This window comes from Lampetra fluviatilis, chromosome 41, assembly GCF_964198595.1.
Source record: "Lampetra fluviatilis chromosome 41, kcLamFluv1.1, whole genome shotgun sequence".
NCBI lineage: Eukaryota > Metazoa > Chordata > Hyperoartia > Petromyzontiformes > Petromyzontidae > Lampetra > Lampetra fluviatilis.
In genome coordinates, this window is record NC_136315.1 from 3,686,819 (window position 1) to 3,701,272 (window position 14,454).

A 14,454-nucleotide genomic window follows, 5' to 3' on the forward strand; every position below is an offset into this window, starting at 1 on the left:
AAATCTACACGAACTCGTTTGCCCCACCCCGAGGCCCTCTGCCGTCGTGGCGAGCAGACCACGCGACATTGGCATTTAGTTCCTTGAACACATCGCTGCTGCCAATGCCGTCATGCGGGCAAGAATAAAACTCTGCTGGGGAGGTAGGGGTGGGTGTTGAGTTGGGTGTAGGAGGGAGGCACTCGCGCCCCCTGGTGGAAACGGGCAGTGAAGTACACGTGGCCCCATGTCAAGACGCGATTCTACGAGAGATCACCAGAGTGCAGAATCCTATTTTATTATTGAACTCACTCCCGTCTGTTGTATCCTCAAAACATAAATATTGTAACTCAATTTGTACCCACTTCCCAATGTGCTATCGACTGCAAACTTGAAATAGCTTTGTCATACTGATGACAATACTATATTCTATCATAAAAAATCTAAAACATATTTTTAAACATTTTACACGCTTTTATTTAACTTCCTTCCTCTGTGTTGTCGTATCCTCAAATCTTGTAACTCAATTTCAACCGTATTCCCAATGTCGTATCGACTGCAAACTTGGTATAGGTATGTCATACTGATGACAATACTATATTCTATCATTGAAAACAAAAACAAAACATTTTAAACAATCTTTTTTACGACTCTAATTGTCCACGCTCAACTCACGTTGCCTGTAAATCACCACGTGGTCCCTTACGTCACGGCAAGCCTCTAGCAGCCACGCCAAGGGGCACATTTCATGAAAGCGTGTTTTTTTTTATATTTTAAAATATTTTATTAAGAGGGTTTTTGCGTGTCCAGTTAAGTGTGTCCAGGCACTAGCTCCAGGCAGTGTCATGGCACTAGCTACAGTCAGTGTGCCCAGGCACTAGCTTCAGGGTGTCCAGGCAGTGGCTACAGTCAGTGTGTCCTGGCACCAGCTTCAGTGTGTCCAGGCACCAGCTCCAGGCAGTGTGTCCAGGCACCAGCTTCAGTGTCTTGGCAAGAGCTCCAGGCAGTGTGTCCTGGCACCAGCTTCAGTGTGACCAGGCACTAGCTAGTCAGTGTGTCCAGGCACTAGCTAGTCAGTGTGTCCAGGCACTAGCTAGTCAGTGTGTCCAGGCACCAGCTTCAGGGTGTCCAGGCAGTGGCTACAGTGTGTCCTGGCACCAGGTCCAGGTACCAGGTCCAGGCTCGATTGCCACACGTGGCCGCGCGGTGCCTCACGGGAAACAGAGGGGAGAACCAATCAGGACGCGCCATTTCCACTTGCACAAACGCGAGTCGCCCTCAGGGCAGCTCTGCGTGCGTCACTTGGTTTGGTCAGACGCGCAAAAGGCGCCGGAGCTGCCTCGGGGGCTGCGGCAGTAACGAAAGCTCGCGAGTCGGGGAGCACGTGGAGGAGACGCTGCCCTGTCCACGTTTGGGTGAGTTGGTAATTAAGGAGCTGTAATCATCTTAACTATACTTTCTTGATTTTAAGCTTTCGCGACTGCAGGAATCCATACTCTTTGGTTCTTTCGGTAAAGTCGCGTAGGTAGAAAGTACAATTTTTAAACAATATTTTATTGTATACCTTACGTGACTTTAGCGAAAGAACCAACGATAATATAATTTATACTTTATTTTTTTCCTCGAACGAGTTAGAATTCATACCATCCAGTCTCAATCCGCTGCTGGATTATCTCACGCCGGTCGTAGATTCGTTCGGTTGTTGTGTGTGTATCGGTGCGGGCTTGGTGAAGATTGTTTGAGCTGGGAAACCGGCCCCGGGTTCGATTCCCGCTCACGACCACCACCAACGCCAGTGATGATTAATATGAACAGGAACCTGGGCCTCATCTAGGTGGACTCGGCCTTAAATGGGTACTGTACTTGTTGCGGTGTGCAAACGTTACCACCGGGGGAGACAAAGGCGGCCGGGCGTGGTGTTAGCCACCCACCCCCTCGTGTACCGTTCCGGCCTTCATAGGTGCTTGCTAACAGCACTTGCCCCTACAGTCTGTTAAAAGCGTGATACGGGGGGGGGGGGTTCTCTTGGTTGTGTTGAGTGTTTCCAGCAGTGATGATCAGTACAATGCCGTCCAAGTGGTCCACATGTCTTGTGACCCCCCCCCTCCCATAGACTTCTCAAAAACAATTTTCGTTAAAGGTTTAAAAACAAATGAAAATGCTAAGTAGGGGGTAACAAAAAAAAGTTTTGGGGTCAATTAATTGTGGGATCACAAGACATCTGGACCACCCTGCACATCGCTCGCCACTGGTGTTTGTTTGTTTTTCGTGGCCCGGAAAATCTCCGTGTTCGCTGCTAACCTCGTGGGGTTATTCGCCCCCAACGGTGACTCCTGAATGCCCCTCTTGGCTTAGTCCAGGAAGGAGGGTCACGACGCATCCGAGGGAGGTTTATTACCAAATAATTGAAATGAACAATTAAAGTCTCCGTGTAAAACTGCAAACATGGTTCGGGCCATCGACCACTTGGATTCCGAGATTAATATCAGAATTGGTTTAAGCAGGAAGACTTATGGACTCTAAAACTAATCTTGATTTTAAGCTTTCGTGACTGCAGCAATCCATACTCTTTGGTTCTTTCGGTAAAGTCACGTGGGTAGGTTGCCCAGCGCGTCATTCATTCGCGGTTCGAATGCCGCGGCCGCCCTGTACAGGGCATAGAGCGTTGCTCCCTCGCGTGCGTGCGTGGGCTTTCTCAGGGTGATCCGCTCTCCCCCCCCCCACCACCACGTGTATAATAAACACAACTCGTCATTGGTTGGCTGAAAACATCTTCAAATTTAAAACTTCAATGAAAATTATGAATCTTGAGACTCAGTGCGGCTCTCATTCATAAATAGGTAAACTATTATAAATTGGTCCCGAGATGAGTCTTTTATACGAAGGAGGAGGCATCATCACAGCGATACACTTCACTGCTCCAGGCCGCGTATCTGGCTCAACTACCTGAATGTAAAATTACAGAGTTTGCTCTACTTGACTAAACTAAACTTTATTCTACCAGGTTAGGCCCACTGAGCCATGTAGCTCTTTTCAGAAGCGACCTGACCACCACAAATGATAGCTCAACGAAGTGGCTTATCGTCACGTGGACATTTATAGCAGCCAAACACTCTAAACGCGCGATGTTGATTCTAAATGTGGAGGAAAAAACTGGAGGACGCGCAGACGAAACATTTCACGTGACCACGAGAAGAGAGACACGCAAACTCCAAATATACAGCAGCAGCAGCCGTCAGGGTCGGGATCTAACCCCCCGCCTCCTGTATACCCGGCGAGGTAGTTAACATCTCCTAGCCACCGTGGTGCCCCTTGTTTTGACCTCACGAGTTGCACCAGTGGAGTCGCGTTAAACGGAGCCTGCTGGATTAAGACGGACGCTTGTGTTGCGACCGAAACGTCGACATCCTTAAGTTCACAACAACCGGTTGAATTTGTGTGAGCGCTCTATTAATGGCTCTGGACGATGAAGACGCTCCTGGAAGTAAAGACGCGCCCTAAACTTTAGGACGATGTTGAAAAGAAGCGTTTTTTAATAATCGGGAAAAGACGGTATTCACTATCGAGTAGCCCCCTCCCTTCAGGAAGTGGAAGATTACGAGCGCGCTGCTCTGAAATGAAGAGAGATGTCTTCTGGAAGGTGATTCCGAACAATTTGGGTGAAATGGAATGTGTGGTGCGCAACACGTGAAGAAAAGAAACAAGTCCGTTGGTGCCATTGTGGCCCCAAAGGAAAAACGCGTCACCGGCGACGTTCCGGGCACAGACCCATCCTCAGAGCACGTTATTTTACGTGACACAAATTTTTAGCGCCTGCAATTCTCTCGGGCACATCATTTGTATGCGCTAAGAAGAAGGGCCATCGCACATGGTCTCTTTTAAGGCCAGTGTTTGGACTCGTGCAAGGATTGTTTTTTTTTTAGATTAAAACAGGTTCCTACTGAGCGTAATGCAACGACTTCGTGGAGCCATCTCGCCGAAGATGATGATTATTAACGAGGTTAACCCGCCGTTCAAATGTAAAACACTAAATGCTCACGCGCTCCCCTTAAAACGTGTGACTGGGCAACGTTGCAATTCCGTTTTGTTTTTGTTTCCCGTCAGCGAAATGGCAACTCGTGGATGGCAGGGTGGCCGGGGAGGACGTGGGAGCTTCGGAGACCGGGGTGGTGGAGGTGGCGGCTACCGAGGGAGAGGCGGCGGCGGCGGTGGCTTTGGTGGACGAGGAGGAGGTGGAGGATTCAGGGGGAGGGGTCGTGGAGGATTCAACAACTATGACCAGGGACCGCCAGAGGAGGTTATTGGTACGTCGATGATTCAAACGGAAACAAATGAACATTGCGTTCGTTCGGTTCTGCTGCGATTTGAGAGGCTTAAACCGGTGCACTGATTCTTATATTGTAAGGCAAACCTCATAATTGTGATTAAACATGCTTTTAATGTTGGGGTCATTAGACATTTGATGAAAGCTGCTGGAAGAGCCCAATGAGTTATGGAGCTCCGTCATATGTCTCCACCCTTCTTAAGCTGCTCGGCAAAGGCAGAAAACACAAATAAATAGCACAAATAAATTAAACAATCGTGGATAAACTCAACGGAATCATGCTATTTTAGAAAGAAGTTTGCCTGGCTGACTGACATGCAAGGTGACGTCACCGCACACGAATACGTCATCCCACAGTGTTTAGCCGGGACCGAGCGTCGTGCTGACGTCATGTCTGCTCCCCCACCCCCCGCCCACCCTCCACCCCGGCCGCGTATCCCACGCACGTGCACGGGCAGTGCGAGCTACATAGACAACAACAAAAATTGACATTCATTCCACAATTCCTTCCGGCGCTGCGATCTTTATGCAAACTACGTATCGGGGAGAAGTGTTGCCGCTCTCGCCCTCCCTGCCTCCCACCCCCCGCGTATTTACCAAAAATGCTTCCTTTGCCCGAACAGAAGTGGGACATTATATGCACCCGTGTGAAGATGACCTGGTCGTCAAGTGCACCACGCACGAGAACAAGGTGCCCTACTTCAACGCGCCCATCTACCTGGAGAACAAGGAGCAAGTGGGCAAGGTGGACGAGATCTTTGGGCAGCTGCGAGATTTCGTATCCTTTATTTGATTTGTCGTGTTCCGTCGGCCGACTGACGCCCGCGCTCGCCGGCCCACGCTGCGACCGCTCTTGCGCCAGCCGGTACAGGGACGGAGGCCATCGATCAACGAGGAACCACTCGTGCTAAGAGAGGAAAAAAAAGTAACCCGTAAAAACAAAGTTTTTCACTATAAATCCTTTATATGTGTGGCGGCTAGAGTCCTCTCGTCCTCTGGCTTGAGATGGCTGCCACCATTAAGAAATTGGTAATTAAATATAATTTCTTTTTTCCTAAAAAGTGTAACATTTTGGAAAAAAAATTCCGAAAATAAATTGTCTCGCACAACGAGTATGTGTGCAAAATGTCAGCTCGATTGGATCACGGGAAGTGGGTTAAAAAACGACCGAAAGATTTGCACGGTCGTAAGCAAGCAAGCAAGTGAACTTAATATAAAGGATTTAAAAACACACTCTTAGGTTTTTTCGGTAAAGTCACGTAGGTAAAAAATAAAATTAAAAGTTAATAAAAGTAATAATGGAAATGAAATAATAAATCACGACGTCTCGGAGGCAACACAAGTCTCCGTCATCAGGTGGGACCGTCACAGCTAAAATTACTGCATCAATTTAAAGTTACTGCATCAATTTTAGCTGTGACGGTCCCACCTGATGACGGAGACTTGTGTTGCCTCCGAAACGTCGTGATTTTTTATTTTATTTCCATCATTACTTTTATTAACTTTTAATTTTATTTTTTACCTACGTGACTTTACCGAAAAAACCTAAGAGTATGAATCCTTGCAGTCACGAAAACTTCAAATCTAGAAAAAACACAGCTGGGCATTAGAATGATTGAGATGAGATGTGCGGTGCAAGGTGCTTTGAGTTCCCAAGGCATTAAGCGAGCCTCACTGTCTAACTATACATGCAGTTGCTTATCTGTATATTTTTTTGCGTGTGGATGACTCACTGCGAAGTGGTTTACATAGCCAACGCAGCGTGCGCTGTCTAGGATGTTTGTGTATGTGTGGTGTTCCTTAATCCAGCGGGGAGAGAACGTGCAGTGGTTAGCACACTGCCACAAACCCGACGACCCGTGTTCGATTCCTGCTCGCAAACAATAATTACGATTTATTTTAATCGGTCTTCGGCCTCCCCTGGGTCGACTCGGCCTTGAATGATCTGCACTGGGGGAGACAAAAGCGGTCGGGCGTGGGTGCTGGTCACCCACCCCCTCGTGTGCCGTGCCTGCCTTCACAGGTTACTCGCTGACAGCACTTGCCCCAATAGTATGTTAAGGCTACACGCGGGATCTTTATCGTTGTCTTCCTTAATTCGCGCCGCAGTATTTCTCCGTCAAACTCTCGCAGAACATGAAGGCAAATTCCTTCAACAAGCTTCAGAAGGTGAGCGTTCAATCCCTCCGGCGCCATCTCGTGTTGAGTCGTTTGAGAGTGGTGCCCACATGCTGATTCATGTATTTTTTACATGATTGTTGAACGGATCTGAAAAGCTGGTCTTTTGTTTATTTAGAACACGCATGTTTTTGTAATATTTTTTACCATTTGTAAAATTGTAATGTCGAAGGCAGTGTCATTATACAAAATCCTCATTTTCGTAGTTGAACTTAATTGACTTATTTCGGTGGAACTTACAGCACGTGCATTATAAGCCTTCAACATTATAACTTTGCAATGGATATAAGACATCGTGCCAGGCTTATACTGAGCGAACCGTTGCTCGGAGAACTTGGAAGCAGTCTTTACTCTTCCAAACGCATGTACGGCAAGGCACAAGACAACACTACAGTAATGATGTGTACGCATCTAAAAGTGACGTGCACAATTAACCAAGTTGTACAGAACTGACATCGCAATCATCGGAACGCCGAGTAAATTTGCATCGTACTGCGGCAAAACTAGACCGTGCCAAAAAAATTTCATTTTACCGGGTCATGCCCACTGAGCTATTTATCTTTTTTCAGAAGCGACCTGGCCACAAATGATAGCTCAACGAAGTGGCTTATCACGTGGAAATGTATGGCACCCAAATACTATAAACGCACATTGATTCTAAATGTGAACGGAAAATCAGGAAGACCCGGAGAAAACTTCACGCAACCACGGGGAGAGAGACACGCAAACTCCAAATATAGCATCAATGTCGGGATGGAACCCACAAACTCCTGTATACCGGGCGAGGTAGTTAACATGTCGCCACCGTGTCGTCCTGACGATGCCCGATGGCGCCGTGACTTTCGTGATCCACGTGGTGGCATGCGCCCCACTGTGGCAGGGGACGTGTCGTGACGTGTGTATGTGTCGTCGTCCCTTTCCCGCCTCCCGCTCTGGTAGCTCTTCATCGATCCGGCCAAGCTGCTGCCTCTGCAGCGCTTCCTCCCGCGACCGGGGGGCGAGCGCGGAGCGCGGGGAGGTGCCGGCGGTGGCCGAGGCTTCAGAGGCGGTCGGGGAGGAGGCCGAGGAGGAGGAGGTGAGGGTCGGGACCTTCACTCCAGCGGCTGCCGCTTCACACTCGTGTCGTGACGTTTCATTTTTAAATCCTTTATATTAAGTTCACTTGCGCGCTTGCTTGCTTACGACCGTGCAAATCTTTCGGTCGTTTTTTAACCCACTTCCCGTGATCCAATCGAGCTGACATTTTGCACACAGACTCGTTGTGCCTGACAATTTCTTTTCGTGAAATTTTTTTTCCATAACTTTACACTTTTTAGGAATTTTTTTTTTATATTTAATTACCAATTGCTTCATGGTGGCAGGCAATCATCTGACCCATAGGTGGCAGCCATCTCAAGCCAGAGGACGAGAGGACTCTAGCCGCCACGCATATAAAGGATTTATAGTGAAAAACTTTGTTTTTACGGGTTAATTTTTTTATCAATCGGCTTCTCCTCAAGGATAACGATTCGTATGTGTGTACAGTCTCTTCTCCTGTAAGGCGAATTGGATTTAACGCGATTTTATGAATTTGGGAACACGTTTTTTGTAATGCGGATTGGATAGAACGCAATTGTGTGATTGGAACTACGTCGCAGCGCGAGTCGGAGTAAGCGGTTTGCAGGGCTGCCTCGGTGTAACTTCACACGAGGCGGGATGCTGCTGGATGCTTCTAGATGCCACCCACGCCCCTCAGTCTTTGTTCGGCCTGCGTACTCATCTCACGTGTTATCGTGGACTGTGCTTTAGCCAATTTATATTGTTTATTATAACGCGACTTCTCCATAACGCAGTGTTCTTCAGGAACGCAACTAGGACCGTGTTATAGGAGAACAGACTGTATGTATGTTCAACTTCTTTCACACCATGCTTAGTCAACCGTGATCATCGGAGGCACGGGGATTTGCATTTACAGGGTACTCCGTCACCTCTTTATCACTCTGCTGTTACTACGAGAATGGTTACTGTGTCCCGTGGTTACTGTGTCCCATGGTTACTGTGTCCCGTGGTTACTGTGGTCCCGTGGTTACTGTGTCCCGTGGTTACTGTGGTCCATGGTTGTTACTGTGTGCCATGGTTACTGTGTCCCATGGTTACTGTGTCCCATGGTTACTGTGTCCCGTGGTTACTGTGGTCCATGGTTACTGTGGTCCATGGTTACTGTGTCCCGTGGTTACTGTGGTCCATGGTTGTTACTGTGTCCCATGGTTACTGTGTGCCATGGTTACAGTGTCCCATGGTTACTGTGTACCATGGTTACTGTGGTCCATGGTTGTTACTGTGTCCCATGGTTACTGTGTCCCATGGTTACTGTGTCCCATGGTTACTGTGGTCCATGGTACTGTGCCATGGTTATTGTGTCACATGGTTACTGTGTCCCATGGTTGCTGTGGTCCGTGGTTGTTACTGTGTCCCATGGTTACTGTGTCCCATGGTTACGGTGTCCCATGGTTACTGTGTCCCATGGTCACTGTGTCCCATGGTTACTGTGTCCCGTGAGCAATGGCGATGGAACAGCAAACACCGAAAGCCATTTGCTGAATTCGCAAATACCAGAATAAACGGGAGTGTATGAATAAGTTTAAAGACGAGATTTTAAAATGTCCACAAACTCGGAGAGATCCTGATATCCAATAAGAGGGAGAGGAACAATTCGTATATAAAATTGGGCAACGTTTCGGGCAATGGCCCTCCATCACGGCTGCTGTCGGGTGGATGATGGCAGCAGCCTTCACGCGGCCCACCCTGCTGAGTGAGAAATCAATGCGGCGCGACCGAACGACGGTCATCGTTCTCCCGTTCTCCGAAGCGGCAATGCAAGCCGCCGCAGTCGTTGTCGGAGTTGCCTTTTGGAGTGCCGCGTGCGATCATCACCGCGTCGCGCGGCTTTGTTGTTCCCGCCCCCCCCTCCCCCCACCCGTCTTGTCCGTCGCTATAGCAGGTGGCTTCCGTGGGCGAGGCCGTGGCGGCGGCGGAGGTTTCCGTGGCGGCGGAGGCGGACGCGGTGGATTCGGGGGCGGCCGAGGGTTCCGGGGTAAGTTTTGACGAGCGAGTTTCGACATCCGTCGACGCGAGCGCACGCCGCACGCGCGGAGTTGTAGCGGCAGCACTCCGTGTAGTGCGACGCCGTTGTGCGGACCCGCCGCTGAACTCAACACGTCGGTGCCGTCGTACAGGAGGCCGTGCGGCTTCGGATAGTCGCTCGTGGTCGCGCGCCTGTCGACGTCGCCGTCGTGCTCTCGACGGCTTTTGTCGAGACGCCGTGAACTAATAAATAGAAAAGCTCGAAGCTCTCGTTGATGAATACTTTCGGCGCTGATGTGATGAAGGTTAATCAACGCCGGTGGCAAGTGGGTGCCACGGAAGGCCTGTAACCACGCCAACCGTGTGCCCGGAGCGCTCTTTCGTGGCCCTGGTTGTTGATGTTGATGTATTTTCTTTACAAAACAACTTAGTTACTAACTGCGTAACCTTAAATGCAGCAATACACCGATTTACGTCTTCCGCATTTTACGCCGTTTCTCAAATTCGGCTTGATTATTGACTCCGCTACCCGATTTGTTTCACCTCGACCCCCACACTCACGTCGCTTCTCAGCCTCCGCCTTACCACCTTGTAAATCGCTTTTATTGTCGCTTCAATATTCGTCGTCGCACCTTTGAGGAACTCATCCCCGACGTAAACTGGTGTATCGCTGTACGTCAGAGGCGACGTTTCCGGCAATATCCCTTCCTCGAAAGACCCAACGCAGAATATCCCTGGATTTGATTTTCCACGAAGCTCATGGTCCACCCTAAACTGCATCCACACAAACTTTGACAGATGCGGATACCTGACGCTCAAAAGGAGAATAAAAAAAACTCCAGTAGTGTGCTCATTAAGAGGGGATCTATTGTATATGAGACTAGAATAAAACTAAAGCTAAAAAGAGTTGAGGTTTGTCTTGCATTGTTCCCGATCTGCTGAGCAGTTTTAATCCTCGCCTGGTATACAGGAGGTCGTGGGTTCGATCCTGACCCTGATGCCCGTATATTTGGAGTTTGCGGTGTCTCTCCCCGTGGTGGCGTGGATTGTTTATCCGGGGCCTCCGGTTTTTCCCTCCACATTTTAGAATCGACGTGCATTCAGAGTATTTGGCTGCTGTGAATGTACACGTGATAAGCCGCTTAATTATCATTTGTGGGCAGGTCGCTTCTGAAAAAGCACGATAACGGCTCAGCCAGAGCCTTACCCGGAACAACAACACAAAATAGTTTTTGGTTTCAATCGTTTACGTTAAAATTTTACTCATTTGAATCTTTTAATTTCTATTCCAGGTGGAAGTCGAGGACGATAAGCGGACCCACGCACATCAGGGAGAGGTCGGGAGGGGTGAGGGCGGGGGGGGAGCACATCGCCGCCTCTGCTCCCGCCCGACTTCTTGGCATGCAGCTTCCCCTCTTCGCTCTTTCCCCTCGTCGACCGTCGACCGCCACCATTGGCGTTCAGCGAGTCCGTGCCGCGAGTCCGTGCCGTGGCACCGTGGGGGGGAGTGTCTCTCGCTCCTCCGACTTCTTGTCAACGAGCGAACGAACGTTCACACGGGGGCCCGAGGTGGTTTTCTTTTTTACGTTTTGGGGTTGCCGCGATCGTTTGGCCCCCGCCCTGCCCCGTTCCCGGAGACTGCCGGGCGCATCTTAAATTAAGTATCGTGCCGCCGTGTATAAATATTTTTGCTCATCGCCGTTACAGAATGCTCTCGTATCCATTTACTGCGAACTTTAGACCAACAATAATAAAAAATAAATGTTTTGAACTTTTTGTTTGCCTTGAACACATCTGAACTTGTAAATTAGAGCATCCTTTTTCTGTTTGTATAATACTTTAGCGGCAGTGCTCGAAGCTACCCGGGTGTGACAGCCGAACCGACTGAGTTCAGAGAAGCAGAGGGTTTCTTTGACGCACTATGTCTGTGCTGCGTTCGTCCGTGCCTGAGCAGCTTTAGCGGGTGATTTTTCCCACCGTGTACCCGTGGTGCGATTCACTGGTAGCAACATACCTATACCACCACCGCCGCCGTGTTGCAGTGCCCATCAACCAGACTGTCAATCCAGAGGTTGCCGCTTCGATTCAATCTCCCGGCACGGCAGTTTGAAACGATTAGCGCGAATTTATTCAAATATGCACTCCCCCCCCCCCCCCCCCCCCCCAATCAAGATCTGTCCACCCAACAGCATAAATGGATACACCATGTTTTGGTGGGGTAAAGTGTGGGTGTACTACCTTCTCTTCCAAGACCTCTAGCCTGCGTGGAAGAGTAGGCCAAAATATATCTTATCCTGCCAGCAGTGGTATCGACTGCACCTTTACCAGCGTCTTAAGTCACCGGTTCTTAACTTTTTCTGCAGCCAGCACCCCTTTGGTTAATACACACCGGTTTGATCAAACTAATTAATTGTGCTTACGTGATTTTCTGTAATTCGTTTTTTTGATGATTTGCCTTCTGAAAAAATCTGACCAGGTCTCGCACACCACCAGAAAGGGCATCTCGCGCTCCCAGGGGGGTGTTTGCACCCCAGGTTAAGAACCCCACCACTGCGGCTTAGTGGTTCAAGTTCATGTATTAGGTATAGCCCTGTGAGCCATTCGGCTCTTGAATCGGGTGCAACCGCAAAAAACAAAAACATGAACAAAAACATCTTAAAGTGAATATGTGACTAAGTGCAAACAGAAAATCCAAGAAAAGACAGCAAAATATTGCAGAAAAAGCACCGTACACAAAACGCTGTGTGCAAAAATGCCAGTGGGATGCAAGTCAAACAACAACAACAACCACAAGACAACTTAGATTAAGGCCATCAGTCTAACTCTGTACTACAACAAACAAACATGGCCAAACCAATACACTTTTCGAATCGCCAAAATAAAGCCATGAAACAGTGATCATAGGAACTGTGACGGAATTTTCAGTGGTTGGTGGCCTGTGGCTCGCAGGCCGCGTGCGTCCCGTGGAGCCCTTCTTCGTGGTGCCTCTTGGTCTCGGTGTGTCGCTAGGGGGTGATGTGTTTGGGCCCGATTAGCGCCCACACACGATGTCAGTCCTTGCGGCCCCACCGAGGTGGTGAAGGAGCGACGCTCGTGTGGCCCCCACCGACTCGTCTGGGTTGCCCCTCGATGTTTTTAAGAGCTTAACCCCGTTCCCGATGACGTACGTGCGCATATTTGGCACTCACATCGTACGTGTACGTCATCGGTGTTTGCTTTTTCGTTGACGTGCGTTTACGTCATTGGAACAAAATCGGAAGTAAAAGGCCACGCGGGAAGTGGCGCGTGGCACAGTTTGGCGCCGGCTGTCGTAGAGTGGCGGTCGTGTCGCGGTTCTCTGCGGTGAGTGCAGCGTCTTGAAAAGCAGCAGCGCTATGATTCTCTAAAATTATCGCTCGCCAATTGCACGCTCTGAGGTTCAGCGGTGAACGGGACACCCACGCTGCAACTTGCAGGCGTCTCCGAACGGGAAAGGTAAAATTTTTCTGAGTATGTGAGCAGGATGGGTATTCAGAGAACTGGGCCCTGATGGTCCGCATGTGCAGATGTTTCTGTCGTTCAGAGCAAATCGTATCTTCGTTTCTTGGCACCGTTTTTCATTCGGTACAAGAACACAACGGTGCTGGAAAAATCCAACTTTTTCAAGGTCCTCTCTTTCATCCATTGTATTTCCATGCCCCTCTCTCAAGGTGGCCGTGCATCGTCTTCAGGTTTAATTTTTTTTCGTTGGAAAGTTGAGACGGCGAATGTTATTTTAATCTTTTGAAATAAAAGAAAACACAAAAGGCGATGCGTTTCCGTGGTCGTGAGCAATGGGTTGACGGCGATTCTCCATTAGCGACTTGCACTGTGGACATTCCACATTGCCATGCCGGGGCCAGTCACAATCAGACCAGCACTGCTAACGTCCTACAAAGCAATACTTGTTTTATCAAACCTCCCCTCCCACCCCGACAGGGATTTGAACTTAGAATATTTTCTGATGGCAAGGCGAATACGCCAACGACAATGCCACCTGGTTGGAATGTAAACATTGCCCTACCGAGCAGAATAATATTTATCCTGGATAAATCCGATGAGCTATGAAGCTCTTTCTTTTTACAGATACCCAGTAGGGTCAGGTCAGCAAGTTGCAACAACAAACAACGATAAAAGTCTTGATTTAAAGCTTTCGTGACTGCAGGGATTCATACTCTCGGTTCTTTCGGTAAAGTCACGCAGAAGGGAAATAATAAAATAATGTTAATATAAAACAATAAAAATTCTCACGACGTTTCGACTGCAACACAAGCAATCATCATCAGGTGTGAAATCCACAGAAAAAATTGAATTTCACACCTGATGATGATTGCTTGTGTTGCAGTCGAAACGTGAGCATTTTTATTGTTTTATATAAATATTTTTTTATTATTTCCCTTCTGCGTGACTTTACCGAAAGAACCGATAAGTATAACGGTAAAAGTGTCAAACATAGAAAATGTGAGCAAGTCACCGTAAATAAATGAAGGATATAACGAGAAGCTACGGCGGCGGTGGTTTGTGTTGTTGACGACGGTCAAGCCAGCGACGAGACTTCTCCTTGGTGAACTCGGCGCGTTGTCGCTGTCCCGCGCTCAGCTGCGCCACGTGTCACCAACTTCGCCGGCAGCGTGGAGGGAAGGGCGCTGAGATCACCGTCGAATCTACACCCCCCATAACACGTGGAACGTTTGGCCGCGGTTGGAAACGATAGACCAACGTTGGCCCAACGTCCCGCGTTTACTGAGATGGGGCTGACTCCCGGTAGAGTCTACGGACGCGGTAGACAACACGGACCTGGAAATGGTACGGATGCAGCCTATGGTGTCATGGTGAGCGCATTGCGCCTGCAATCTAAGAGGTCGTCGGTGCTATTCCATCTCTCGGCGCGG

General features: G+C 48.9%; 1 protein-coding gene across 1 annotated transcript; it reads left to right on the forward strand.

Moving 5' to 3' along the window:
* The first annotated feature begins 1,329 nt into the window (after window positions 1–1,329).
* Window positions 1,330–13,332, forward strand: GAR1 (GAR1 ribonucleoprotein). Its single transcript, XM_078875349.1, has 7 exons — window positions 1,330–1,394; window positions 4,084–4,283; window positions 4,927–5,081; window positions 6,413–6,472; window positions 7,421–7,556; window positions 9,459–9,554; window positions 10,837–13,332. The coding sequence occupies exons 2-7, from the start codon at window positions 4,088–4,090 to the stop codon at window positions 10,854–10,856; spliced, it is 663 nt and encodes a 220-aa protein (XP_078731475.1). The 5' UTR covers window positions 1,330–1,394; window positions 4,084–4,087; the 3' UTR covers window positions 10,857–13,332.
* Window positions 13,333–14,454: the final 1,122 nt, after the last annotated feature.